Source organism: Akebia trifoliata, chromosome 5 (assembly GCF_017979445.1).
Source record: "Akebia trifoliata isolate Shusen 1 chromosome 5, ASM1797944v1, whole genome shotgun sequence".
Lineage (NCBI taxonomy): Eukaryota > Viridiplantae > Streptophyta > Magnoliopsida > Ranunculales > Lardizabalaceae > Akebia > Akebia trifoliata.
The window spans coordinates 2,837,275-2,862,342 of NC_141379.1; the positions used below are offsets into that span (position 1 = coordinate 2,837,275).

A 25,068-nucleotide genomic window follows, 5' to 3' on the forward strand; every position below is an offset into this window, starting at 1 on the left:
TAAAACATATTTTTGATAGATTGCGAAAGCATTCTCCCCCAATAAAGCAAAAGCATTTTGGGTATGAATCAAAATCTCAATTATAAGTAGTATCCCAAAACTATTGTGATAACATGTATAAAAGCCACAACCAACTAGCAGACTTGATACTTGCATCAAAAAACCATGCATCATATATGAACTGCAGAACAGATTTGATTTGTGTCAATCTATGTATTTTCATGTTTGTAGTATTTCACCTCCATATGTTTTAACAGGGTCCTATCTTCTTTATCATACCGCCTTTGGAAAATAAATGCGGTTCAGAGAATTATTTATGGGTCCTTTTTCAGCTCTTAACTTGGGAAGTCTCTAGGTACCCAAAACAACAGGAAAAGAAAATACAAGACTGAGTAATTCAGCCCGACCTTCTATAAACGCTATAAGCCACAGCAACAGTTGCCACTGCACCAATCACAGCAACAGTGGTGAGAACATCGGATTGCTCCCATTTATCCATCCATGCTGACAGCTTGTTCAAACCCTTCGCACCGACTTTAGTGCCTTCTTCTGCAACTCCAATGCAGTTCAATTCCACCTTTTCATCCCTGCAACAAGAAAACCCATTGGCACCCTGGCAACAGCTTCCTCCATCTTGGGGTTCTTTCTCCTTTTTCTCCAAGTCGGTTCCATTCGGATAAACCACACCATTTTCTGGAAGCTTCTGTTCATTTAATTTTTTATCTTCTTCATTAGGAGAACCCATTTGACCCCTGCAATTGATCATTTTATAAATTTTAATTTGTTTGGAGCTGATTAGAGGAATTCGATGAATTAAAAACATTGCGAGCTAATATGTACGACATAGCAAAAGCAGCCTATCAATGCCTGACAGCCAAGAGTTTCACATAAAAGAGTAACTATTCATAGATATAAAAAAATTAAGCCGAGGAGCGAAGTATTACTTTTTAATAGAATGTTAGCTTCTGAAGAGTACACTCTAATACACTGTGAATAAGAGTTTTCTGCACATGTGAGTTCTGACATTTTAGGATAGATGCCCTTCCCATGACATAGCAATATCGCACCCGTCACTATTAAATGACTCATCTTGGAACCTACAAAGCTCATAACTCACTAATATGCTATGCATGACACCAGTTTGCCCATCCATGTCTCCACCGATTTAGTTGCAATTTCAGGTTTGCTCGGTTCCAAATTGTTACTTGGTTACCAACCACTATACTTTCCTCTTTATTGAGATATAAAAGTAAGTAGTTCAGTCTCTACTTCACTCAAAAACCAATATATATATATATATGAAAATGGGCTATTTTAAGATGCTTTCTTAACTTATCAAAAGAATAATAAAATTCATTAATGCTTATTTAATATATACAAAGAAAAAAAATAAAAAATTGTGTCATCATCTAGGAAATTTTTATACGTTGAAACTATATTTATTGTAGGAAACATGCTTCTCTTTTACAAGTAAATAGTGCCTCATTATATGTAACTAAGTGCAACAAGCATGAGTTTGATCCATGGATACATATTTACTCTTCTTGAGACATGAGTATTGAGGACATAGAGCTAGACAGAAAGTTTGAAGTGATCCAAAACCAACATTTGATTGAAGAACTAAGCATATTTCCAGATTTTTTAGAAAGATGATGTTATATAAAAATTTCTCTACTTCTTAGGAGGTATTTGTAATTATGGGGTTTCAGTTTAGATGGAGGACATGATTCAATAGCAAAGCTCAATAGATTCAAGATTATGTTTCCTTAGCATTGATTTTAATGTTAAGGGTTAAAAACAAAACAAATAAAAGTGGAAGGAAAAGCTGAGAAGGGAAAGTTTTTTAGTTGACATTTGGAACAGAAGATTCGAGAGCATTCTAATGAAGAAAGTGAATAGGCTCCTCCATTGTAGATATTCAGGTTAGGGATAAGTGTAGCTTCCTTCCTCACTTCTACAAAGTTTTGGAGTAGAAACCTCCCAATCATTGGAATAGAGTTCAATGGGCTTAAGATCTTCTTCCATTAGGGGTTCTGGTAAGAGGAGTTGAATTAACCAACCCACCTAGTGGCATCAAACTTGCTCCACCCCCACCATTCCAAGGTCAAGGTGTAAGTGTTGCCCCCTCCCTCTTTCTTGTTCACCTCAAACTTGTCCTTCACACGGGCACAAAGTATTTGAGTAATCCTCAACAACTCTTACCCGAGGGACGTGAGCAGATTCATAAACTATTACCAGTAAAAAAAAATCCTTGCAAATAAATAAAGAAATATTTGCACTTAATTCTAATTTGGGCAACCCAATCATTGAACTCCTTTAGGTAGCAGATTAGGTGTGCCAATTACTATTATTGTAACCCTATATCATTATTTACCACTTCCTTCTACAATGCCCTTTATAAAATTTAGTTTCTTTAAACTATCCTTTAAGGGAATAATGGGATAAAAATTCTTACTATTATTATTAAGAAATGTGGGTAAGAGAGAAAACCATGGTGATACCTAAATTTTCTCCCTTTTTAACATTAAATTGTCTTTTTAAGTTTTTTTCTTTCTTTTTTTTTTTTTTTTTTGGTGGAAAAAACATGACTTTTTTAAGTACGTTCAAAAGCTTATAAGAAGTGAGAAAATTTCATACTAAAGGGCAATCAAAAAATCAAAATCAAAATTATACTGTCTTATTCAACCATACACAAAATTACAAAGCAATTTTTCAGAACTCATAACTTTTGGCACATAATTTAGTTTGCTATGAAAATGGAAACATTAGAAGGCTCTAGCCAAGACCTTCCAATATATGCTCAATTATTAAATATTTATATTCAAGGTTGTTAAAAATGTTAAGCGGGGACCCCCTTAGGGCCTAGCTGGAAAAAGAATAATTTTCAAAAGATAGTAAAAGTCATTAAAAAAAGAGAGCAAAAAAGAATTATATAAATATTACATTACAAAGATATTGCCAACTAGTAACTACCAATACAACTAACATGTAAACAAAATTAAATTTATGTAACCACTAATAATCAAGCGGTTTAATGCCCACGCTCAAATGTCTTTTACTTTTAGACATGCCCCTCCAAGTTTGGGTGAATATTTGATATGCCCCTTATGTTCTAAAATTGATAAAGCCCCTTAGACCATGGTTTCTAGTTCTAACCATTATTACACAAAATTACCCTTTTAACCTACATTTTGAAATCCCGCTTAAAGCAAGTGGGGCCTAGGTGCTTGGATGGTGTAGGAGTCTACACCAGGTCCTAGGCACAGCCGCACAGCTTTTGACAAAACTGTTTATATGTAAATATTAGGTACATTTAATAATTTGATTTACCACAACACCCCCCTCCCCAACACGCACGCATGCACGTACGACTAACATCTAGAAACATCTAAACATATGGAGAAACATATTTCATGAAACCATCAAATACAACAAAATCAACCTCAATTATTGCAAATCTCCCTATGAAAGTTAATACTTCGAAAATGGAGAGGAAAAGAGAGTCAGGGGGGGACTAGCTGGCATCACCCATGGGATCTCCAACAAAGGGACTCAAAAGTTTGGAGAAAAGCCTACACATCAAAAATTAAGAGTGTACATTTCCTCTACAATTAAGTTATACAATTCAAAATAGAGCAGCATTAACACCATTCAATAATCATTGGAAGAAAATTTTGGCCCCAATAAGTAATATTATAGTTGGGAATGCGATTTTGGAAACCACACATTCCCATTGGTCCGCGTGTATTGAAGGGCATCCCAACATGCATAACATGGGTATTTTTGTAATTTTAGAATGCAATTCAATACACATGGACCAACAGAAATGTGTGGCCTCGATGGGTCTCCAAAATTGCATTCCTATAGTTGGTTGTAATTAAGGTATGGTAGAACAAAAAAAAATGAATAAGATTCTAGTCTTAACTCTTAAGATACTAATTACAAGGTCTGGCACCACTACATAATCAGCTGAATATCAAGAAACTTCGTATAAACCTAACGGAAACAAACCTCCAAAGCCGCTCGATGATCTCTCCCTTCCCAATATGTTGATCAAGAAAAATAGGGACATCATCAGGTGTAACATAGCCATACCTGCAAAGCAAAAGAAAAAACCAGTTGGTGCCACCATCAAACCAAGCTAATAGTAATTTCTAAACTACTAAGCAAAGAAACCAAAACTAAATCAGTTCTCCGAAAAAACATAAAATAAAATAAAATATGAAAAAGAAAAAGAAAAAAAGATCAACATATAGCTAGAAATGAGAACAAAATCTCACCAATGACCCGCAACTTTCCCTTCTGAATTAGGACTGAAAATTATCAAGTTTCCAGCATATTTGTGCCCGCCTACGTGAGAACATGCACTAACAAAAACCTGATCCTTCAGCCCTCGCAATTCAATCTCCTCTTTGAACTTCTCAATAAGTACAGGTCCACAAACGCCACATCTCCGATCTCTACTACCATGAGAGCACACGAATACATGTGAACCCGTCAACAATTCCTGAGATCCAGAAACCCATGACGTCCCTTTCACAAGCACCTCCTCCACAAAATTATCCACTTCAAGGTGTGTCAAACCCCTTAAATAGATCAGGTAAAAAAAAATTCTCAAATAAAGAACTCCAAACAATAATTCAAATGAAACAAAATCAAAGAACTCGTAATTTACTTGTATTTGATCATCTCTGGGAATATTAAAACATCCCCATCTGAAGAATCGGTCCCGTCTCCTCCTTCACATACGGTCAATCGAGTCTGTCATCCAAAACAAATCTCAAAAACATCAATCAAACCGTAAAATTCCTAACAGATTATACTAAAATGAAGAACTCTAGGTGAAACTAACCTTTCCTTGAATCTCTTTGCTACGAGATTTCAAACCAGAAGCAAGAAGACTCGGAAGAGGATCGTATTCTGCGGCTTCAACACGAGCAGGCCAGCTCTCAGCATTCTTGTAACAAAGAAAAACATGGCGATCGTACGGGTCAACAGTTCCCGATAAAGAACTAGAGTACATTTCAGGTCGATCAAATCCGTACTTGAGGTCGTCAGATTTCGACGAATCGATGACGGGTGCCACATCAATCTGAGGATTCGAGGAATCGATGACGACGGAATCGGTGTTGGTGGATAAGGAAGAGAGATCTTCTCCAGATCCAGCCATGGCAGAAATTAGGGTTTGCAGTGAGGAAGATTGAGAGGAGATTTTAAGGAGTCTGAGGTGCGAGAGAGAAAATCGAAATGTGAGAAATGTCATCCACTTTAAAGCAGATAATATAATTAGTTAATTACAGAACAGTGGTGATTACTGAAATGGACAAGGTGCGCAGTGCGCACACCTTTGTTCTCATTTCTTTTAGAATTGTGATGCTTCATGCTTGCTGGGAAAGAAAAAGTCGGAAGGTGTAATACGCATTGTGTGTACTGTATCTATTATCCAATAATAATGTACAAAAAATATACTGGATCTGCTCTTTGAATTTGATAAATGACAAAGTTGTCCTAAACTCAACTGTCTTTTGCGCCAAAAGAGGATTTATTCACAAGTGAAATGTCGGTTCGTATAAATTCACGCTAATTATATATAGAGTAGCGTTCAATGGCCAACAGTTTGGCAAACATTTTGGCAAACACATTTTTCAAAACATGGGTTAGAGGTCTTGGAATGGGCTGATTTTTGGTGAGGATGATCTCTATGGTGAGGAGATCATCATCACCAAAAATCAGCCCATTCTAAAACTTCTAACCTCATCAAAAATGGTTTACAAAAAATGGACGATTCACGATTTTTCAACTTGTAAAATGGGGCTAGAAGTTTTGGAATGAGCTGATTTTTGGTGAGGATGATCTCCTCACCGTAGAGATCATCCTCACTAAAAATCAGCCCATTCCAAGACCTCTAACCCATGTTTTGAAAAAGTGTTTGCCAAAATGTTTGCCAAACTGTTGGCCACGGATAGGGACCCATATATATATATATGGGGGGCGTTCAATGGCCAACTTTTTAGCAAACATTTTGGCAAAACATTTTTCAAAACATGGGTTAGAGGTTTTGGAATGGGTTGATTTTTGGTGAGGATGATCTCTATGGTGAGGAGATCATCATCACCAAAAACCAGTCCATTCCAAAACTTCTAACCTTATCAAAAAAAGTTTATAAAAAATGGACGGTCCACGATTTTTCAACTGGTAAACATGGGTTAGAAGTTTTGGAATGGGCTGATTTTTGGTGAAGATGATCTACTCACCATAGAGATCATCCTCACCAAAAATCAACCCATTCCAAAACCTCTAACCCATGTTTTGCCAAAAAGTTTGCTAAAAAGTTTGCCCTTGAACGCTACCCTATATATATATATATGGGGGGCGTTCAATGGCCAACTTTTTAGCCAACTTTTTGGCAAAACATTTTTCAAAACATGAGTTACGAGTTTTGGAATGGGCTAATTTTTGGTGAGGATGATCTCCATGGTGAGGAGATCATCATCACCAAAAATCAGCCCATTCCAAAACTTCTAACCCCATCAAAAACAATTTACAAAAAATGGACGGTCCACATTTTTCAACTGGTAAACATGGGTTAGAAGTTTTGGAATGGGCTGATTTTTGGTGAGGATGATCTACTCACCGTAGAGATCATCCTCACCAAAAATCAGCCCATTCCAAAACCTCTAACCCATGTTTTGAAAAATGTTTTGCCAAAAAGTTTGCTAAAAAGTTTCCCCTTGAACGCTACCCTATATATATATATATATATATATGGGAAATGTTCAGCACCCTAAGTTTTACCACACACTTTAACAAACGTTTTTTGTCCTACATGGGTTAGAAGTTTTGGAATGGGCTGATTTTTGGTGAGGATGATCTCTATGATTAGAAGATCATCCTCCCCAAAAATCAGCCCATTCCGAAATGTTTAGCCCCATGTTTACACGTTAAAAAATCGTAGACCGTCCATTTTTTGTAAACCATTTTTGATGGGGTTAGAAGTTTTGAAATGAGCTGATTTTTGGTGAGGATGATCTCCTCACCATAGAGATCATCCTCACCAAAAATCAGCCCATTCCAAAACTTCTAACCCATGTAGGACAAACACGTTTGTTAAAGTGTGTGGTAAAGCTTAGGGTGCTGAACGGGACCCTATATATATATATATATATATATATATATATATATATATATATATAGGGTCCCGTTCAGCACCCTAAGCTTTACCCTATACTTTAACAAACGTGTTTTGTCCTACATGTGTTAGAAGTTTTGGAATGGGCTGATTTTTGGTAGGGATGATCTCTATGGTGAGAAGATCATCCTCACAAAAATCAGTCCATTCCAAAACTTCTAACCCCATAAAAAATGGTTTACAAAAAATGGACAGTTCGACAATCCTAAAGTTTGCCAAGTTTTGTGTCAAACATTTTTTGGTAATCACTTTTGATGAGGTTAGAAGTTTTGGAATAGGCTGATTTTTTGTGAGGATGATCTCTACAGTGAAGAGATCATCCTCACAAAAAATCAGCTCATTTTGAAACTTCTAACCCTAGTTTACAAGTTGAAGAATCGTGGACCGTCTAATTTTTGTAAATCACTTTTGATGGGGTTAGAAGTTTTGGAATAGGCTGATTTTTGGTGATGATGATCTCCTCATCATAGAGATCATCCTCACAAAAAATCAGCTCATTCCAAAGCTTCTAACCTATATTTTGAAAAATGTTTGGCACTAAACCTGACAAACTTTAGGGCTACTGAACCATCCCCATAAGGGTCAATTGTAATTTAAATATCAATTAAAGAATTTTAAAGATTATATCAGCATGAAAATCAGGTGGACTTGCAATTTTTTTTTTCCACCAAAATGACACTAATTATATTAAGTTCGAATGTAAAATCAAGGGCATTAATGGGATCAAAAATTTGGTGGTGTTATAATAGTTATTGGGATCGCTTAGTGATTACAACCCGTCACTTAAAAAATCTCCAGAATAATTGCACTCGAAAAATATTTGTATTCTTATATTTTTACAGAAAGAGAGAGGAGAGAGATGAAAGAGAGAGATGGATAGATGAGATAAGAGAGTGTGGGAAATGAGGGGAAAAAATAGAGATTATAGTGGTGTGCAATCTACAAAGATTTTAGATAGATTAAAAAATGGATAAATTTTTTTCAAATTGGGGGTGCAGAGAGTTGATCCTATTTCTTTTGGTTAATCCCACCTATTTTAATTAAAATATCTTTAAAATTTTAGAATCTTTTAAAAGAATTTAATTTGTTGCTCCCACACGTGAACTACATTCAAAGAAGAACTAAGTAATAAGGTTTGTTTTATTTCTATATCAATCAATCATAATTATAATTGGAAGAAGTAATTGTAAATCAAATTTCTCTTTCTTAATCATTGCATTTAGGGTTGTAATTTTTCGTAAGGAAGAAGATTCAGAGTTAGAGATTGATAGAAAATTAAGAATACAAGATAATGTGAGTAGAAAATAAATAAAAAATATCTATTTTGATTCAATCATCAATTAAGGGTTCAAATCCTAGAGAAATTATAGATCATGCTCCTAACTTAAGATTTTCTTGTCTTTCTCGAATGATAAGAAGAAGAAAAAAAAGATTGGGTCAAAAGAAAATGTCATTTTGCGTTCTATCAATAATTTATTTGTGTAGGTGGGGGTCTAGTAATTTTTGAGTCCTTATGTAAGAAATTACAAAATAAATCTTGTCAACAAAGATATATATAAGGATTGGTCAATTATATATGAACCAGAGATTGAATCTTGATATACGTCTGAACAATCCATTTTTTTGTAATTCTTCCAAAAATTGGGAACCCTCCTACGATGTCATTTGGATTGTCAGTTTTTATTTTTCTTCAATACACTAACATCTAAAGTATTAAAATAAATAAATCAAAATCTCTAATAAAACAATAAATAATAAATACTTGATACTTCCATTTTTTTTCTTAGGATGTCTTTCAATTAATTGATCCCATTTATTTTGATTGATGATTTTGTAACTATTGAATTTTGGCCATAGTTCCATTTTGTAAAATATCACATATATATAGTATAAGATTATGGTTGGCAGGGGCGAAGCTAGTAACGAGAGTCGGGGGGGCACTTGCCTTCACAGAAGTCAAAACTTTGAGATATCTCTTATTGTCTACTAATTATATGTCTTATTTCCTCCCACTCCCTCATCTCTCCCCCTCTCCGGTCCTAATTCCACCCTTGATAGTTGGGAGGCGATGACTCCATGTAAATCATTAATTTGATGATAAACTGTGTTTGCTATAATTATTAGGGTTTTGTTAACATGTGCTTTTAGGACATGCATTAAAGAGTAGTAAATACACCTAGGAAATTAGAATCTAAGGGTATTTTAGTAAAATCAAAAATTCTTAGAAGTATTTTTAATATAAATTTTAATTTCTCAAATGTATTTATTGCACTTTAACGTGTGTCCAAGGGCAAACGTTACTAAGACACTTATTATTATTATTATTATTTATTATATTAGATCACCACCCTTAATTAAATGATGAAAAAAAAAAAAAAGTCAATTGGAAAGATTAAGACCTCCAATTTCTATATATATACTCTAGATATGACATAAGATTACAATAGGATTGGACCCATCATGAGAAGGATGTCACCTTACGGCACAGAATCTCAGCTACTGAAATATATTAAATTATTAGGCTTGTAATCATTGAATATTTTTTACGTTTTGTTACTTTTCTTCTCATCTCCCGAAGATTGCCTGTGGGGCACATCAACGGTTGTTCAAAAAGATCAAGAAAATGTGGTGGGTATGAATATGAAACATTGTCCACGTGTTGGATGGTAAGGTGTAACTCTCAAGGTCTTCTTAAAATTAGTTAAAAGTTTGATATCATTTAAAAACATTTTTGTGTAGTATACATGAACCACATATATCTTGAATTATTGAGAATTTTAAAAATATTTCAATTTATTTGGCAATAAATCACTGAAGATCATTTTGATTTTTTTTTTTTTTCCTTTTTTTTCTTTGACGGGTCGCACGTGCCATCTCACCCAGCACGTATACAACATTAAATAATCTTTTTTGAGGAAATGACATATAAAATTTCGAAGGCATGACCTAAGAAATAAACTCAATCAACCTTACCAATTCAGTTAACCCATTTTGAAAACATCATTTTCTTTATTGAAACTTTGTCTCAAAACGAGATTTTGAGATTGGATTTTGAAAATTTGTAATTAGAATCGATTTGTGTTAATTTGTTTTTGCGTAAAGATGTAAACATCCAAATGTGGATTTCTTATGTATAAGTGAAAAATTAAAGATTATTTTTTCAAGATAATAGTTATATACTTGAAGTTGTATCTCTTTGAAAATTATAATAAAATAATCATTTTACGAAAAATAATTTGTTCTAATCCATAAAAGATCAGTACTGATTTTTAAGAAATTTGTATTTTTCCTCTTATCTCAATAGCCTGTTTGATGGAGGAGAGCTTCAAAGGCCTCAGTCATGGGTTGAGGTTAAAAAAGTCCTTATTTTATTAAAATTAATTAATTCATTTTATATCATATATAAATTCATATTATAAAATTATATACGCCTCCTTTGATTGTATGGTGTTATTGTAGTGTGTACATTTGATTTTGTTCTTCCTCAATAAATATTTCTTTAATTATGGTGTTAAGAGTGTGATGTTGTGGCTGTGTTTCTCTATTTTTCTTGATTTTGAATGACCCTTGGTTCTAATTTTGCCCTTAAGATTTCTTTTTTGATACTCATATGGGCAAGTCTTTTTGAGTTTGTACAATTTTGTAGTTTGGTCACCATCTTTTAGGGTTACAACTTGGACGAGCTAACCAGAACTCAACCCGATTGATGGGTGAGCCTGGGTTGGGTTATATGGGAAATGAGTTGAACCTTGGCTAGGAAATCTCAACCTGAATTAAATTTAGATTAAGGCTCCAAATAACTCGAATCCGATGCTATATTTACATATAAATATTTATTTATTTATTTATTTTAAAAATATTAGTTTTTTACTTCCTAAATATATTTGTAAAATTAAGAAAAATAAATTATAATATAAAAATTAATAGATTTGGAGATTGTGTGCAAATTTATTTATTAGTGATTTTTTTTTTTTTTTTTTTTTGTATTTATTTTTTAAGATACATAATAAAATTTATGTGTTGATCAAAATGAAATTAGACTTGTTCAATGAACCCAACCCGTCCAAAATTATCTAACTTGGGTTAACCCGAGCTCAACCCGATTTTAGAAGCTCAATCTCTAGTTGAACTTGGGTTAATAAGCTCTAACCCGATAATTAGGTTGATTGCGTTTGGGTTGAAGGTTCTACAACTTGGGTTAACCCTCCAACCCACCTCGGTTGCAGCCCTATTATCTACAATGGATTTCACATTTTTTTGGATTAGGGCTTTCTTTGATGGCTCATTGATATTTTACCCTTAAATAGTATTATAAATATCCTGATCTACTACATGTTTTCAGAATTGTTATCTTTTACTGGACAATCAAAATAATTGAAAAAAATTACTTTTTTAGGATTTCATGCTTAATTAATTGAAAAGAATAATGATTTTCTTACGCACATATACTCCCCCTATATGGCATGTGCTAGAATCATAGATTCTTTTTTTTAGGGATACACAACTGCACATATTTATGGAGATGTACAGCTATGTATCCCTAGGGAAAAAAATCTATGGTTCTACCTCATACCACGTCAGGGAGAGTAGGGGATGTCAGAGAACGAATTTTTTTAAAAAGACGGAATTTAAATTTTTTTCTCTCAGGACAGCTTACTCTCTAGAAAAGGGTTTCTTCAGAAGGTGTAAATGTGTTGGAGAATCTTTGTTTTCTAAATAAAGAATGGCTTGTGTTGCCTGTTCTTATCTTAAAATTGAAGTCTCAGGTGTTTATGCCCAACAAAGAACAAAAAACAGATTTTTCAGTCTGAAATAGTATGAGAAACTCAATTTTTATGGCAAAATAACTTGTAAAAGTCCACTTTCATAGAGTATTCAATGTTTGTTTGAGCGCTCTAGGGAATTCTTTTGGAGCAAAACTTTAAATTGCAATTTTCAATTTTTCTTAAAGCTTTTTAGATTACATTCAGAACTTTTGAGCTATCAACACCAAAAGGGATTTACTTCTTGAAAAGATCAACAATCCACTAAAATTGGAAAACAAATTATTTATTTAGAAAATTTCCTAAAAATAACTTGACATTTTATTCCTGGTAGTACCTGTTACCCTCGGGCACCTATCGTTCGCCTTCCAATGTAGCATTCTCTTCCTCTAAGCACATACTTCATTGAACCTGGCTTACTTGGTTTGTATGATTTCCGGAAATTCAATTTATGGGAAAATAAATTACTTGAGAAAATGAATGCCAGTGTTAGATGACACCCAGAAAAATGTTAATAAGGGAGGTTGGTTATTAGTTTTGATCGGTGGGGGTAAGCATGATTCCTGAGAATTACATTGGTAGAGAGGAAATCCTTTTTCCGCTCAAGGAGCAATAGCTTTGGGCAGAGAAATAGTTTCCAAGGAAAATGCACAATCATACACCTGAAATTTGCATTTTTGAGGGGAAACATACGGACATTTAATGCTCAGATCTTTTCTTATACATTATTGAAAAATTGAAAGGGATGGCACAAGAATCGGACAATTTTCTTATCTTTAAGAGGGTGTTCAACCTATGGACGGATACCCAATCTGACACAATTTCCATAGTTGATTGTGTTCTATCTCTCCAATATGTGCATTTAAGGGTCGACTAAAGTTGAAAAGTTTTCAGTGTTCTATTTGTGTCCTACATTTTTGCCTCACCAAGGCCTATCAAAGATAAGAAAGGAAATCTGAAAGAATAACAACTGAATCTTTAAGATATTTTGCACTTGCTTTTTTATTTGGATGACCATTATAATATGGTACAATGCTAAAAAGAAACTAGAGACAACACTAGCATACATAATCTAATAGATACATGCATAACCACATCTTGGATACCTTTCCAATAGAAGCAAAACTTCAAATGATATAGAAATTATTACTTAGGTTCATAAAGAAAAGGTAAGAACAGTGAGCCTTAATAAAGGAGGGCGTGAACACATGACACAGTGCCCAAGTCGTTTGTATGTAGCCATTATAATAATAGGATTAGTAATATGCTCCTACTCAGTACCCATTGTTCTATTCATGGTTGATTTCAGCTAATAAATGTTCCACGTGAGTACGAGATCACACAGAGAACCATATAGGTGACAGTTGAAAATAACTAATTCCAGTTTGGTTAACTAATTCAAAAAGAGAAGCAAAAAAATTTGACGAAAAAAACAGCAACTTCAGTCTTTGTTTTGATGGACTAATTTCAGGAATATTTCTGGTCTCCGTGGTGTTGGAAAAAGATCCATTCAAACAGAATACATGGAGAGCAATGAAACAGATACAGGAAAACAAAATCACTACTAAAACAAATCAATCTCTAAGTAATTACCTGAAGGCTTTACATCAAACCCTGGCACATTCTCATTTTTGGAGACTGTTGACGTCTCTGTTATTGCTGATAAGTCCATCATGAATGGCTTCGGCACATCGGGTGGATTGGTGCATCGGATAAGTGCCCAATTCACACTTTGAAAAAATGGATGCTGTTTTATTTCTGTTGCCCCACGCCTATACGCAAAGCGATGCTGAGGTTCTTTCACAAGTAAACCTCTGATCAAGTCTCTTGCAGCAAAGCTCACGGTGGGTGTCTCTGGGAATCTGAGGGGTTGCCCTACTACATTGAACAGGGTAGCACGGTTTCCCGGCCCTTTGAATGGAGTCTTCCCATACAAAAGCTCATAGAGAAAGATTCCGAACGTCCACCAATCTACAGCACTGCCATGGCCCTCACCCTTGACGATTTCTGGAGCCAAGTACTCATGGGTACCCACGAAAGACATTGATCGAGCAGTTGTAGGTTCTGCAATGAGCTCGGGAAGTGGGTTCACTTGATTATAGACTTCATATTTTGGTTTCCCTTTTCTTTCTTTCTTGGATTTGCTTGATAAGAAGCGTGGCCCGAAACATGTCGGTTGCACACAAGATGGTTGAATCATACAAGTGGGTTCAATGCAAGCAGGCTGAACACAGTACCCAGAGTTCTTTTTTGACAAGTCCATGTCTGTCTTCGATGATTTCACCAGTGTAGGGCAGACGACACATCTTAGAGAGAGATCAAAATCTGAAAGCATTATATGTCCATCGTCCCTCACTAAGACATTCTCTGGTTTAAGATCTCTGTAAATGATCCCAAGCATGTGTAGGTACTCCAAAGCAAGGAGAACCTCTGCCACATAAAACCTGTATCATGATTACAAAGGTACAGAAGTTAAAAGCCAGCAATCTATTTTTCACTTGATCATTTCAGAACCATTTTTATGAACATATCAAACTGTCATAGTAAAATTACATGACTACTGTTAGCATTCTACACAGTTTGTACATAAAAGAGGAAATTGTCAACTTTGAATGTAAATCTATTAATTCTCATTCTGTGAGTTGAACACATGTTTATATTATGTACTCATCCATGGTCTAGGTGCGAAGTGCACTTTCTATATTTTTGGCTGCGTGTATGTATGCAAGGGGAGAACATCAAGGGTGTGGAAGTAGAAATAGACTTAAGAAAATATTACATAATTGCCTTTTTCGTAACCCTAAAAAATTTGGGTCAGGGGGCAGGGGGCGCTGCACCCCACAGCTCAGCGTACCACCAACAGAATACAAGACATTTTTTATTTTTTTTGGATAAGTATAAAAATTTATAAATCAAGAGAAAAAGTACAATGAAGGCCGAGATAGCCCCCCAAAACCGAAAAAGACAATTCACAAGGGCATAACAAAACACAAGGGACGCAAATATACAAGACATTTACACAACATGATTGTAGTAAGCAGTTGCTCTTAACACCATCATGTAGGTATCTAGGAAACCAGAATATCTATATGAAAGTAGAACCAAATCTCACAGAAGCAATCAATATTGAATAACGATTATTTTCATCAGAAACCAACAAAAATTCAAACAAGTACGAAGAAAGATCAAGGATCACACCTAGCTGCATGTTCAGGAAAATGCTTATCCGGTTGTCTTTGCCGGAGTGCGTGCAGGTCACCTCCAGGGCAGAACTCCATGACCAAGCAATAGAACTTCTCGGTCTCAAAGTGGGTATACAAAGTAGGTAAAAATGGGTGATCCAGAGACTGCAATATTTCTCTTTCAGTATGAGCCCTCGGAAGCTTCTTTCGACTTGCTAGAGCTGCTTTATCCATGACCTTCATCGCATAATAGCATCCAGTCCCACTCAATTCTGATAGATAAACACTCCCTATATCTCCACAACCCAACCTCCTCAAAAGCCTGAAATGGTTCCACCCCAACATCCCATCTCGAGACCGAATAGCCTGAATTGCTTCCCATCTTGTGTCATTCGCTTTGTGGGGTTTGTTAATGGCCCAGCTAAATCTACTCGAGCTGCTCTCATCACTAACATCACTGCCCGTGCTTCCTCTGCCAATGCTACTCTCCCTGCTCTCCACGAAATCGCAAGAGTCACTAATCTTGGCACTTCTGCAAGACTTATCAACACTAATCGTGGTGCCAAAGCTGTCCTTAGCTTCCATGTATTGGGTTCCACTGTATAAACTGTTAGGAGAACTCGGATAATGGGTTTCGTTATTCTGTTGCACAGAAACTTTTTTACAAGTACAAGAAACAGAATCTGCCGGCTTTGTCAAGCAATTCGAATTACAAGCCTCAAAATCATAAGTGAGAAGCGAACCCGACACATTATGTTCTTGAGCCACTTCCGTTGATCGTTGCTCCTGAGAGGCTATATCTGTTGTTTCAACAGAAGGATCACTCGAACCCACAACTACCAAATGCCCCTTATGGATCTACAAGATTTCTTCAATGAATTTGTTAGTTCTTGCTTTTGAAATCGGTTGTCGACCATCTTTTGTGAATGTTTCTGATCGATTACAAAAGCACTTTTCATCCCATGATCGGGAGCAGTTACATAGGAAGACGAGGATAAGTCTTCGTTTGAGGATTGTTTCCCGGGTGGTAGTGGAAGGGGGTGAGAGCTCCCCAATGTGCTATGGTTAGCTGCGGAATCGAGAGGTTTCGACAAAGAACCAATACCAGCACCATTGAGTGATTCGCTTGAGAAATTGGGTGCGGGCACCGCTACACTGTAATTCGATTGTGTACATAGATTTTTTTGTGAAGTTGCTCGAAATCCTGTTGTTGTAGCCATCAATCACAGAATACCCAACTCTGATCGAAAGACTCTATCGATCAGATGGATCAATGCGTGGAAACTGTTGTACAAAAATCAACCCAAAAGCAAGATTTCAGAGTAAAAATGCTTTAATTTGAAGGATCTTCCTTACAGATTTTTTTTTTCAAAACCCAATCCTCCGAATTTAAGGAGACTATCCATTACACCAGAATCCAAAAGATTACCGGAAATATCCCAAATCCATAATTAAGCAGAATAATTGACTAAAAAAGGATCAAAATCTTATCTTTTTCAGAAAAAAAAAGGAAAAGAAATCAATATTAGATTATAGAGACCAAAATATTGAATTTTAAAATTGAAAACCGTCATTAACAGATACTTCAAGAAATCTAAAAAATCTTCCACGAAATAAAGAAAGAAATCGATAGAAAGATTACCTGGTTAGAGAAAAGATCCCGAAATGCAATTTTTCATGACTGGGAGATCCAATGAGGCCCTTCAGAGCTCTGTGAGAGAGAGAGAGAGAGAGAGAGAGAGTGAGTGAGAGAGTTTCTTTCTAGGAGTTCAGATCCAATCTAGAGAGAGAGAGAGATGTTTTTCTGTTATTCGTCGTTTATCGTTTTGGCTTTTTTCGAAGAGAAAAAATGAGTTTCAGTCACAAGCAAAGTTAACTGCCCTTATTTTTGGATATTCCCATGACACAGTGATCTTTGTTCTCGGTTCTCGCAGACGGCACAGCAGACCAAAAGCCACAGAGATTCGGTTTTTAACATTTATTTGATATGGTCAGGCAAATTGCAAAATTCTAGTCCTCTTTCGTCTTTTAAAATATAGTCCTGGTTGTATCACTTTTACATTAGCTAGTTTTTTTTTTGGGCTTTTTTTTTTCGGCCCAAGTTAAGAAAACTATTTTGTTTTATGTTCTTGTTTTTTTTTTTTTTTTTTTCCTACTATGATTTGACTTTTCTTTATTTATTATATTGGATGGATTTTCTACACGGACTCCATGCACGTAAGGAATCTGTAAGGATGGGCTCTTCTTCTCTAACAGTCTTAACTTTTTGCCACCTCGCGTTGGGTGGGACCAACCCAACCTTGATGGACTCATTTCGATTGCAATCTGGGCTTGGAGTGGTACTATTTAGGGATTGGGTTGAAATTTTTCTACTCGGACCGAACTTTGGATCGTTTCTTTGGCCATCCCAACCAACCCGAGCCAATCACCATATATATATGATATTTAATAATTAACATATTTTTATTTCCTTTTCTTTCTTTTTTTTTAATAATTTTATATTCCTAGAGTTTAACCCATTTTAAATAACATAATACTTGACTTCAGACGCAAAGTTGAATGGAGAAACATTAACATTATTCGTTTAGTTGACCCAAATCTTTGGGACGAAGTTTCGTTATTGTTGTTTTGTCATAATTTTTTACACCCAATTTTTATTTAAATCTTAAAAAAATTTAGATAGTTCTTTCAACAATATAAGATAAAGATTTTGTCCAATCATAGGAGTATTAAAGAGATTTTAATAATAGTAAAAATATGACTAATATTGATGATATGATTGCAACATCTCTAGTTAAAATACACTTCAAATAGTGGTTTTTTTTTTTTCACTTTTGAGCATTTAAAAGTTAAGAAAAATTTGTTTGGGTTAATTTCAAACAAACTACTTTTAAAAAGAAAAATTCTTAACTTTTTAAAAACTAAAACTAAATTATTTTCTACTTTTTTTTTGAAGCTACTTTCTCTTAAAACTACTTTCTACTTTGTATCCAAACAGGACCTTCAACTATCACAAGGATGGTTTAAGTGCTAAACCATAAAATATCATTTTAAATCCGGTATAAATTGTTAATTACAATTATTTTTAATGCAAAAATAACTCAACCAATTGATCTCTAAAGTCATTGTGATAATATATAAACGTATCCCTCCATGTTTTAGTGGATATTAGAGATCCCCCATCTTTTCCAACTGATGACATACCTCTTGACCTGAGTCTTCTTTGAGAGACTAATAAAAAAACACCCTCATTTTCCACCTCTACCAAATCTCTTTCTTTTTTTTCCAAAACAGTCTTCTTCAATCTCTTGGGTGAAAAAATTTCATTCCATCTCAGTGTTTGAAGATTTTCTCTCCGTCAATGTTCAAACCTCATAAACAAGTGTCTTTGAGGGGGAAATGTTCAGCACCACCAACATTTTGGCAAACATTTTTCAAAACATGGGTTAGAAGTTTTGGAATGGGCTGATTTTTGGTGAGGATGATCTCTACGGTGAGGAGATCATCATCACCAAAATCAGCCCATTCCAAAACTTAAACCCCATCAAAAATGTTTACAAAAAGTGGACAGTCCACGATTTTTCAACTTGTAAACATGGGGCTAGAAGTTTTGGAATGGGCTGATTTTTTGTGAGGATGATCTCCTCACCGTAGAGATCATCCTCACCAAAAATCAGCCCATTCCACAACTTCAACCCATGTAGGATAAAAATGATTAGCTAAAATGTTGGCCAAAATGTTTGGTACTGAACGGGATCCATCTTTGGAGAAGTGAAAGAAAATGAAATTTTAGGTAAAAAAAAAAATTTAAGGATTTTCTCAAGGAAGTTAAAACCAAGTTTGAAAAGCATGGATTAAAGACGAAGTTGAAATAGGTACAATGGTATTTATGTCATTTTATGAGACCGAGGCCAGGGGTTATCTCAATATTTACCAAAAAGTGGAGGGGCATGTCTAAATACTGGGAGTTAGAGGGGCTGCTCTTTTTTAATATTTTACGGGACAAGAAGGCAACGATGTGAGATGTCGTCATGATTGCCATATGCTAACATGCGCTGCAGGAGATGCACCATAGGGTGGATCCCACCAATCCCCAAAGAGTAGTACGGTTTTGCTGTTTACGATACGATTGTTAAGCTTTAAGTGAACGTCAAACTGCCACGTGTTTCCTAAAAAAGAAAAAAATCTCATTCTCACCCACGTTTTTCTCACAATACAATTGATTCGGACATGTTCATCATGGGCTCAATTGAAAGGCCCATGGGCGGGTCTAAAGTCAATCACCTTCACCTTCCTCTGTTGGGTATTTACATTCTCACATTCTAGACTTACTAGGTGAAAATTATAATCAAGGAAACAAATAAGGTTTGTAAATTTTATTAGCAAAAAGAGAAGAGAATACAAATTATAAGTCATTGGAGGAAGAAACTATATTTTAATAATCAAAATATTGTTGAATTTCAACAGAAGTAAAATCAAGATTGTTCAAGTAGATTCTCTAGGTACAAGTTCAAGATGTACCTTCCAGTTGACAGTACGTCAAGCCTCTTCTCGCTCGGTTCATACTTTCCCTTTCGAAGCTGGTATCGATGAGTTACAGCCGAAACTGTGTAAGTTTGGCCTTCTATCGTCACATTCTCCCCACACTGCGTGTTCTGTTAAAGAAAAATGTGCACCAAACACAATAAACAAATAAATAAAATTAAAAAACAACACGACAAAGCCTCATCCTAGACATTTGGCTGTCCAGACTCCGGAGCCAAGTCTTCTATTATTGAAAGTAGGTAAATAAAATGCATATACATGTTTGGTAGTCCTTGTAGTAAAGGTATGATTAGGCCTACAAATGCCAATCATTGGACCATGCAGCTCACGTGTCCTGTGAAGTGCAAAAAATTTATTTATATGGAGTACACAACTCATGTCCTTGAAAATTTATTTTAGGCCTGATCATCCCAGTGATCAAATTATTTAGGGTCAGCGTGAGTCCCACATCTAGCACAGGCACATGGCGTTGCATGCTTATAGATAATATTCAATCAGTGGGCGGTCACGTCTTGAAATGCTTTCTAGTCCCAAAAGTATACCCATGGATGATTTCAATCAAAGGATATAAAGTAAAGAATTGTACAACTCCCTTTCTGTACAGGAAAAACTAGAGTAAGTGGTATCACTTTAAAAAATAATGAGACAGTAAATAAAGGGAGTAACTATTGACGCACCAACTTTTACTAATGCCACAAATATTCCTATGTAAATCACCAAAGAAATATACACATTTGGTGTGGCAACAGTAACTCTCTAAATAAAACTATTGGACATAGATGGAACTAAGCAGTAAAGAATCTAGCTCCAATCCACTTGACTGGATGACCTTTGAGAATAAAATTCATGTAGACATAAATCTAGAAATGTAAACAAGTTCCCATTCCATTTATATATCATGTGGAGATAGTGAACCAACTTTTTAGTTCAGTATCAACAAGAAAGGGAACGTAACACAGATTACATTACCTTTGGAATAAAATCCAACAAGAATTAAACCTAGAAATGTGGACAAGGTTGCCATTCCATTTATCTAAGTTGGAGAAAGTAAAATGACTCGCTTAACTATTAACAAAGATGCTCATAAAGTTGGAAAAAGGACAACCTCTTTTAGAGAGAACAACCAAATTTCCACCTTTACCCATACATGGAGTGTAGAGTAGGGTAGGGTAGGGTAGATTGATCGATCAAGGTCATGTGTAGGAGTGAGATGGGGAACCCGTTACCAAACTTACTATTTGTTCAAATTCTTAAACAAGATTTTGGACCTGTTCAGTAACCCGTCTTTCTGATCCACAGGGCCTTGCTATATGCATTTTGTTTTCACTGTTGTCCAATCCGATAACCGCATACCTAATAGACTCGACCATTTGTGGTCAGATTGGGTTCAATTTTAGACCGATTGTTGATGGGATCACGCTAAACATACTCGAATCCAATCAGTTGATACCCCTACTTGTGCATCCGAGGTGACTGATCAAGAAAATTTTGGGAAATGTGCAAAGCGGCAACATTGATTTGTATGCTTTGCACAGATCACAAATGAAACAATCCAGGAAAACAGTATCCTTCTAAAGGACATTCTTAGGTCACTAAAATCAATTTAAAAATGATCAGAACTTCCTAAGGGTCTTAATTAGAGAATTACGTAACCAAGGGAGGGAGGATGCGCAAGGTTGTTCAAGTCTATCTAAAGGCTTGAGTAATGTATAGGTTTTTTTTAAATAAAAAAAAAAAGGAATGCATCCCAACCTACACCCATCACCTCGAGATTTGTGCCATGCGACAAGATAAACAAATTCCGAGCCCATAACAAGATTTCCACTCACTTGCCAAAGGAAGTATCCCAACCTCAAGACCCAGACCAAGGATCAAACTGCAACAAAACATCAGTCAGGAATGACACGTCAACACGTAACAGTTTTTTAATATATATTTAAGTTCAAATTCAAAGAGTATCGATCCCAATTCTGTGGTACCACCACATGTAACTGATGTCGAGTTCTAAAAAGATAGTGATCCCAATCGCCAAGGATTACGGAAAGCAATATGGATGTGTACAGGAAAAGGTACCACCACATGTAACTGATGTCGAGTTCTAAAAAGATAGTGATCCCAATCGCCAAGGATTAAGGAAAGCAATATGGATGTGTACAGGAAAAGAAACATCCTAGAACATATTAAAGGGGGTAAAATTTAACTTGTTAGGGTTTTTATGCAATTCCAGTAGAACATTTTCTGTAAATCTAACTTAAGAACTGGAACTTGTTTGGCTACCCCACTGGTGCCCAGAAACAGAAAATTGGATTTATCGCAGTACGGGTCTTGAGGTGTCAGATTGAAGGAAAATATCCTCCACAAGCAATTTATTACATATTTCAATTCTCCCACTACTTCAAAAGAAGAAAGTTCTCATATCCCAACTCCCCTAGAACTCCCCAACTTCATTCATGAAACACATGTTAATAAGCGGGTTAGTGGAACCACAGATGCCCAATTGGAAAGAACTTCATTTTATCTAGAAGAATCGCTAAACAGATTTCATTTGTTGACAATCAGGATAACTTTGCACATCAATTTAGCTCATCAAAGTCCCAAGAGAGTCGATACAGATGGTGAGCCAGCAATCATAAAGACATGAGTATTAGGAAACACCACACATACTCTCTCTTATTCTTAGTGATAGTAGATGACTATTTTACTCTTTAAGTGCATTTTAATACTCATAATTTCGAAATAAAATTCTAATAAGCTATACTTCTTTTGAAATAAAACAAATAGCCAAGATGAACTATGAAATAACATCAAAAAGTTGTTTTCCCTCACAATATTAGTAAAGATAATGTTAATAAGACCTATGACAATTCAGGAAACATTAATAATTCCTTCAGTTTCACAAGCCTTGATGAGATACATCTAAACAGTTAATGCAAATTCAGAAAAATTATTATAGCCCATTGACCTCATGTCACATTAGACAGATAATTAATGAAATATCTATCATATTCTAACAAATTGAACATGAGGAATATTCAACATTCGGAAAAGCATAATGAGATAACCACATTCTCAATTCCCCCCATCACCGAGTTACTGATCTCATTAATAACATGTTTACCAATAAAAAAATTAAATAAACTCATATTTCCACATTTTCTTGCCCGCATATTTGAGGTAGTAAACACATCCAAATCATGATTTCCCCTCTTATACATTTTATTGTATTACAAAAGCATCATTATAAGCGGTCAGTCTCACATTAACCAAAAGCCAAATGTTGACAGATAACATTAGAGTGGTGTTCTCTTTGCAAAACCATGAGGTGAAATTTTTGGTTTTCCCATTGTAGCTTTAGCAAACAATAACTAGTTTTTAAGTTGGTATTCTTTGACCTCTCGTCTCATCCATGAACGATTAGTTTTCTGATATGTTTAAGTCATCTCATTCAACAATGAGACCATACCATGGTTTTAAATCTCGTCTGATACATTTGACTTGTCCATCCGTCTCGTTGGTGGACGATACTGAGACACATCGGACGAGTCGTCCCGGTCTCGGATGAGATTTAAAACCATGACACCAATGGCACTGAAAAAATTTATGTACTTGGAACAAAAGAAATTATTAGTGTCTTTATGGTATCACTGTGCTTCTACATAGTTAAATTGCATTTATTTTACTTTGGTGCATAAAATGGGAACCAACCCCACACTTGCAGAGCGGTACGTCGACCAATTCAGCAAAGGAGCTCAAACCCAAGTCTAGAATTATGTAAATGGAACAAATAATTATATTCTGTCAAGTAATAAATATACCACATAATTCCCCCCCCCCCCCAAAAAAAAAAAAAAATCATAATTGAAATAAGGGTCCCTCTTCAATTTTTCTAAAATTTCTTGTTTATTTATGGAAATCCCAAATCATGAAAACTAATATAGACCAATTTAAAATACTTAGAATTAAATAAATAAATAATCGAAGTACTAACGGAGGGAAAGCAACGAACGCCGAGGTTCTTTGGAGGTGGCGTAATTTCAATGACTTTATAGGGGTAATGGTCTCTATCTCTCTCTTTCTTTCTGCAGAAAACCTGAAGCCTCTGTGACTGAAAAATAAAAATAAAAATTAAGTTCCAACAATCATACTTAGTTTTTCTTTAAAAAAATATTCGAAATTTGGATGAAGAACGTAAGCACCGAAACCTCCAATAATAGTGGCATTTCGCACCTTCTGAAATGTGACCAGATTTGAAGCCATCGCCATTTCTTTCTCTCAACAACACGAAAACTACTTTGTGGAGAGAAAAGTAAGGATTTTCTCTTTTTCTTATATATAAAAAGGTTAAGTCCAATCCAGGGTATCTTCTTTGAGCCTAAACTGGGGCTAAGAAGTCATTTATTAGGCCCACACCCGTTTTAGATCCAGATCTATAAAAATAAAACAAAAAAATTGCATTCTTGTTGATTCTAGTTATTGGATTCGAGCATCTTCGTCATCCTGGCCATTCATTTTTTGGTATCTTCATCATAGATCAGTGGATCCAGAAGAGTATATATAGCATAAAAATAAAAAATAAAAAATAAAAAGGAAAAATTACTAAAAGAGGATTAAATATTTTAATATTTATAGAAATTTTTTTTAATTACTAAAACTAAATTAACTCACCAAACAGTCCAACAATTTAGTAACTCACAGTCCAATGTCTTAAATGAAGGCTAAATTACTGAGGTGTTAAAGCAAGCTATTAAACTACAGAGGGCATTTTTGGTAAAGCAATGTATTTTAACACATTAAAACACTGGACAATCCAGCGAATTACTAAAACGTTGGACCGTCCAAACAACTTAATTCATTTTTGATAATTTTTGATAAAATAGATATGGCCCTGGTCATGGATCTGCTGCTCATCTTCTTCCCACTCCTCTGATTCAAAGCCTTCAGATTCCAATTACGAGATCTCAAGATAGCATGAGATCATTTAACACGAAACTAGCAAAGCCATTCCGTTACTTATCAATCATTTAATGTGGGATCGACCGGTTAATTGTTGGGATTTTTACATTACACTGTGATCAACTCAAGCTGGTCTTTTGGACTGGGATCCTAACTAGTACCATGCCTCCCAAGATTCGTCAGTACATATGAGTTGGGGATTACAAGAACATCTCGCTAGTCATGTCCTCATTCCAATTAGGACAATGGGTAAGGAAGGCCTTCTTCCTAGTCTGCAGTTGTTGGAGTCACCCTCCCGTTATAGATCAAATCGGAGATTAGAAATCATAAGTTAGAGAACTTGAAATCAAACGCCCGTGGTCAAAAGTCACAAGGGGCAAAGGGGGGGTCCAAGTGATATAATATAATCAATACTTGGTGCACTGCAACTAGTCAA

General features: G+C 35.3%; 3 protein-coding genes across 4 annotated transcripts; all 3 read right to left on the reverse strand.

Annotated features, from left to right (window-relative positions):
- Positions 1-150: 150 nt before the first annotated feature.
- LOC147400989 (Sucrase/ferredoxin-like family protein) lies at positions 151-5,362 on the reverse strand. Its single transcript, XM_086442063.1, has 5 exons — positions 4,853-5,362; positions 4,676-4,761; positions 4,281-4,586; positions 4,012-4,095; positions 151-752 (listed from the first exon to the last, which is right to left on the reverse strand). The coding sequence occupies exons 1-5, from the start codon at positions 5,261-5,263 to the stop codon at positions 398-400; spliced, it is 1,242 nt and encodes a 413-aa protein (XP_086298189.1). The 5' UTR covers positions 5,264-5,362; the 3' UTR covers positions 151-397.
- Positions 5,363-13,371: 8,009 nt separating this feature from the next.
- LOC147400990 (protein kinase PVPK-1-like) lies at positions 13,372-19,789 on the reverse strand. Of its 2 annotated transcripts, none has more exons than XM_086442066.1 (4): positions 19,656-19,789; positions 16,777-16,845; positions 15,151-16,374; positions 13,372-14,396 (listed from the first exon to the last, which is right to left on the reverse strand). In XM_086442066.1, exons 3-4 carry the CDS (start codon positions 15,717-15,719, stop codon positions 13,517-13,519), a joined length of 1,449 nt encoding a protein of 482 aa, XP_086298192.1. In that variant the 5' UTR covers positions 15,720-16,374; positions 16,777-16,845; positions 19,656-19,789; the 3' UTR covers positions 13,372-13,516. The 2 variants fall into 2 exon arrangements, with proteins under 2 accessions (XP_086298192.1, XP_086298191.1); XM_086442065.1 differs by having other exon boundaries at positions 15,151-16,418.
- On the reverse strand, positions 19,478-24,047 carry LOC147400991 (uncharacterized). The gene is made up of 3 exons (XM_086442067.1): positions 23,907-24,047; positions 23,668-23,784; positions 19,478-19,789 (listed from the first exon to the last, which is right to left on the reverse strand). The coding sequence occupies exons 1-3, from the start codon at positions 23,940-23,942 to the stop codon at positions 19,610-19,612; spliced, it is 333 nt and encodes a 110-aa protein (XP_086298193.1). The 5' UTR covers positions 23,943-24,047; the 3' UTR covers positions 19,478-19,609.
- Positions 24,048-25,068: the final 1,021 nt, after the last annotated feature.

Excerpts from the sequence above, each read along its gene's own strand:
- LOC147400989 (XM_086442063.1), bottom strand. The coding sequence starts at position 5,263 with ATGACATTTCTCACATTTCGATTTTCTCTCTCGCACCTCAGACTCCTT. Across the intron at positions 4,587-4,675 it reads CCAGAGATGATCAAATACAA|GGGTTTGACACACCTTGAAG; the intron begins GTAAATTACGAG and ends GATCTATTTAAG. Across the intron at positions 753-4,011 it reads ATCATCGAGCGGCTTTGGAG|GGGTCAAATGGGTTCTCCTA; the intron begins GTTTGTTTCCGT and ends GATCAATTGCAG.
- LOC147400990 (XM_086442066.1), bottom strand. The coding sequence starts at position 15,719 with ATGGAAGCTAAGGACAGCTTTGGCACCACGATTAGTGTTGATAAGTCT. Across the intron at positions 14,397-15,150 it reads TTTCCTGAACATGCAGCTAG|GTTTTATGTGGCAGAGGTTC; the intron begins GTGTGATCCTTG and ends ATCATGATACAG.
- LOC147400991 (XM_086442067.1), bottom strand. The coding sequence starts at position 23,942 with ATGGCGATGGCTTCAAATCTGGTCACATTTCAGAAG. Across the intron at positions 23,785-23,906 it reads ATCTGGTCACATTTCAGAAG|TCACAGAGGCTTCAGGTTTT; the intron begins GTGCGAAATGCC and ends TTTATTTTTCAG. Across the intron at positions 19,790-23,667 it reads GCGTTCGTTGCTTTCCCTCC|AACACGCAGTGTGGGGAGAA; the intron begins GTTAGTACTTCG and ends TTTCTTTAACAG.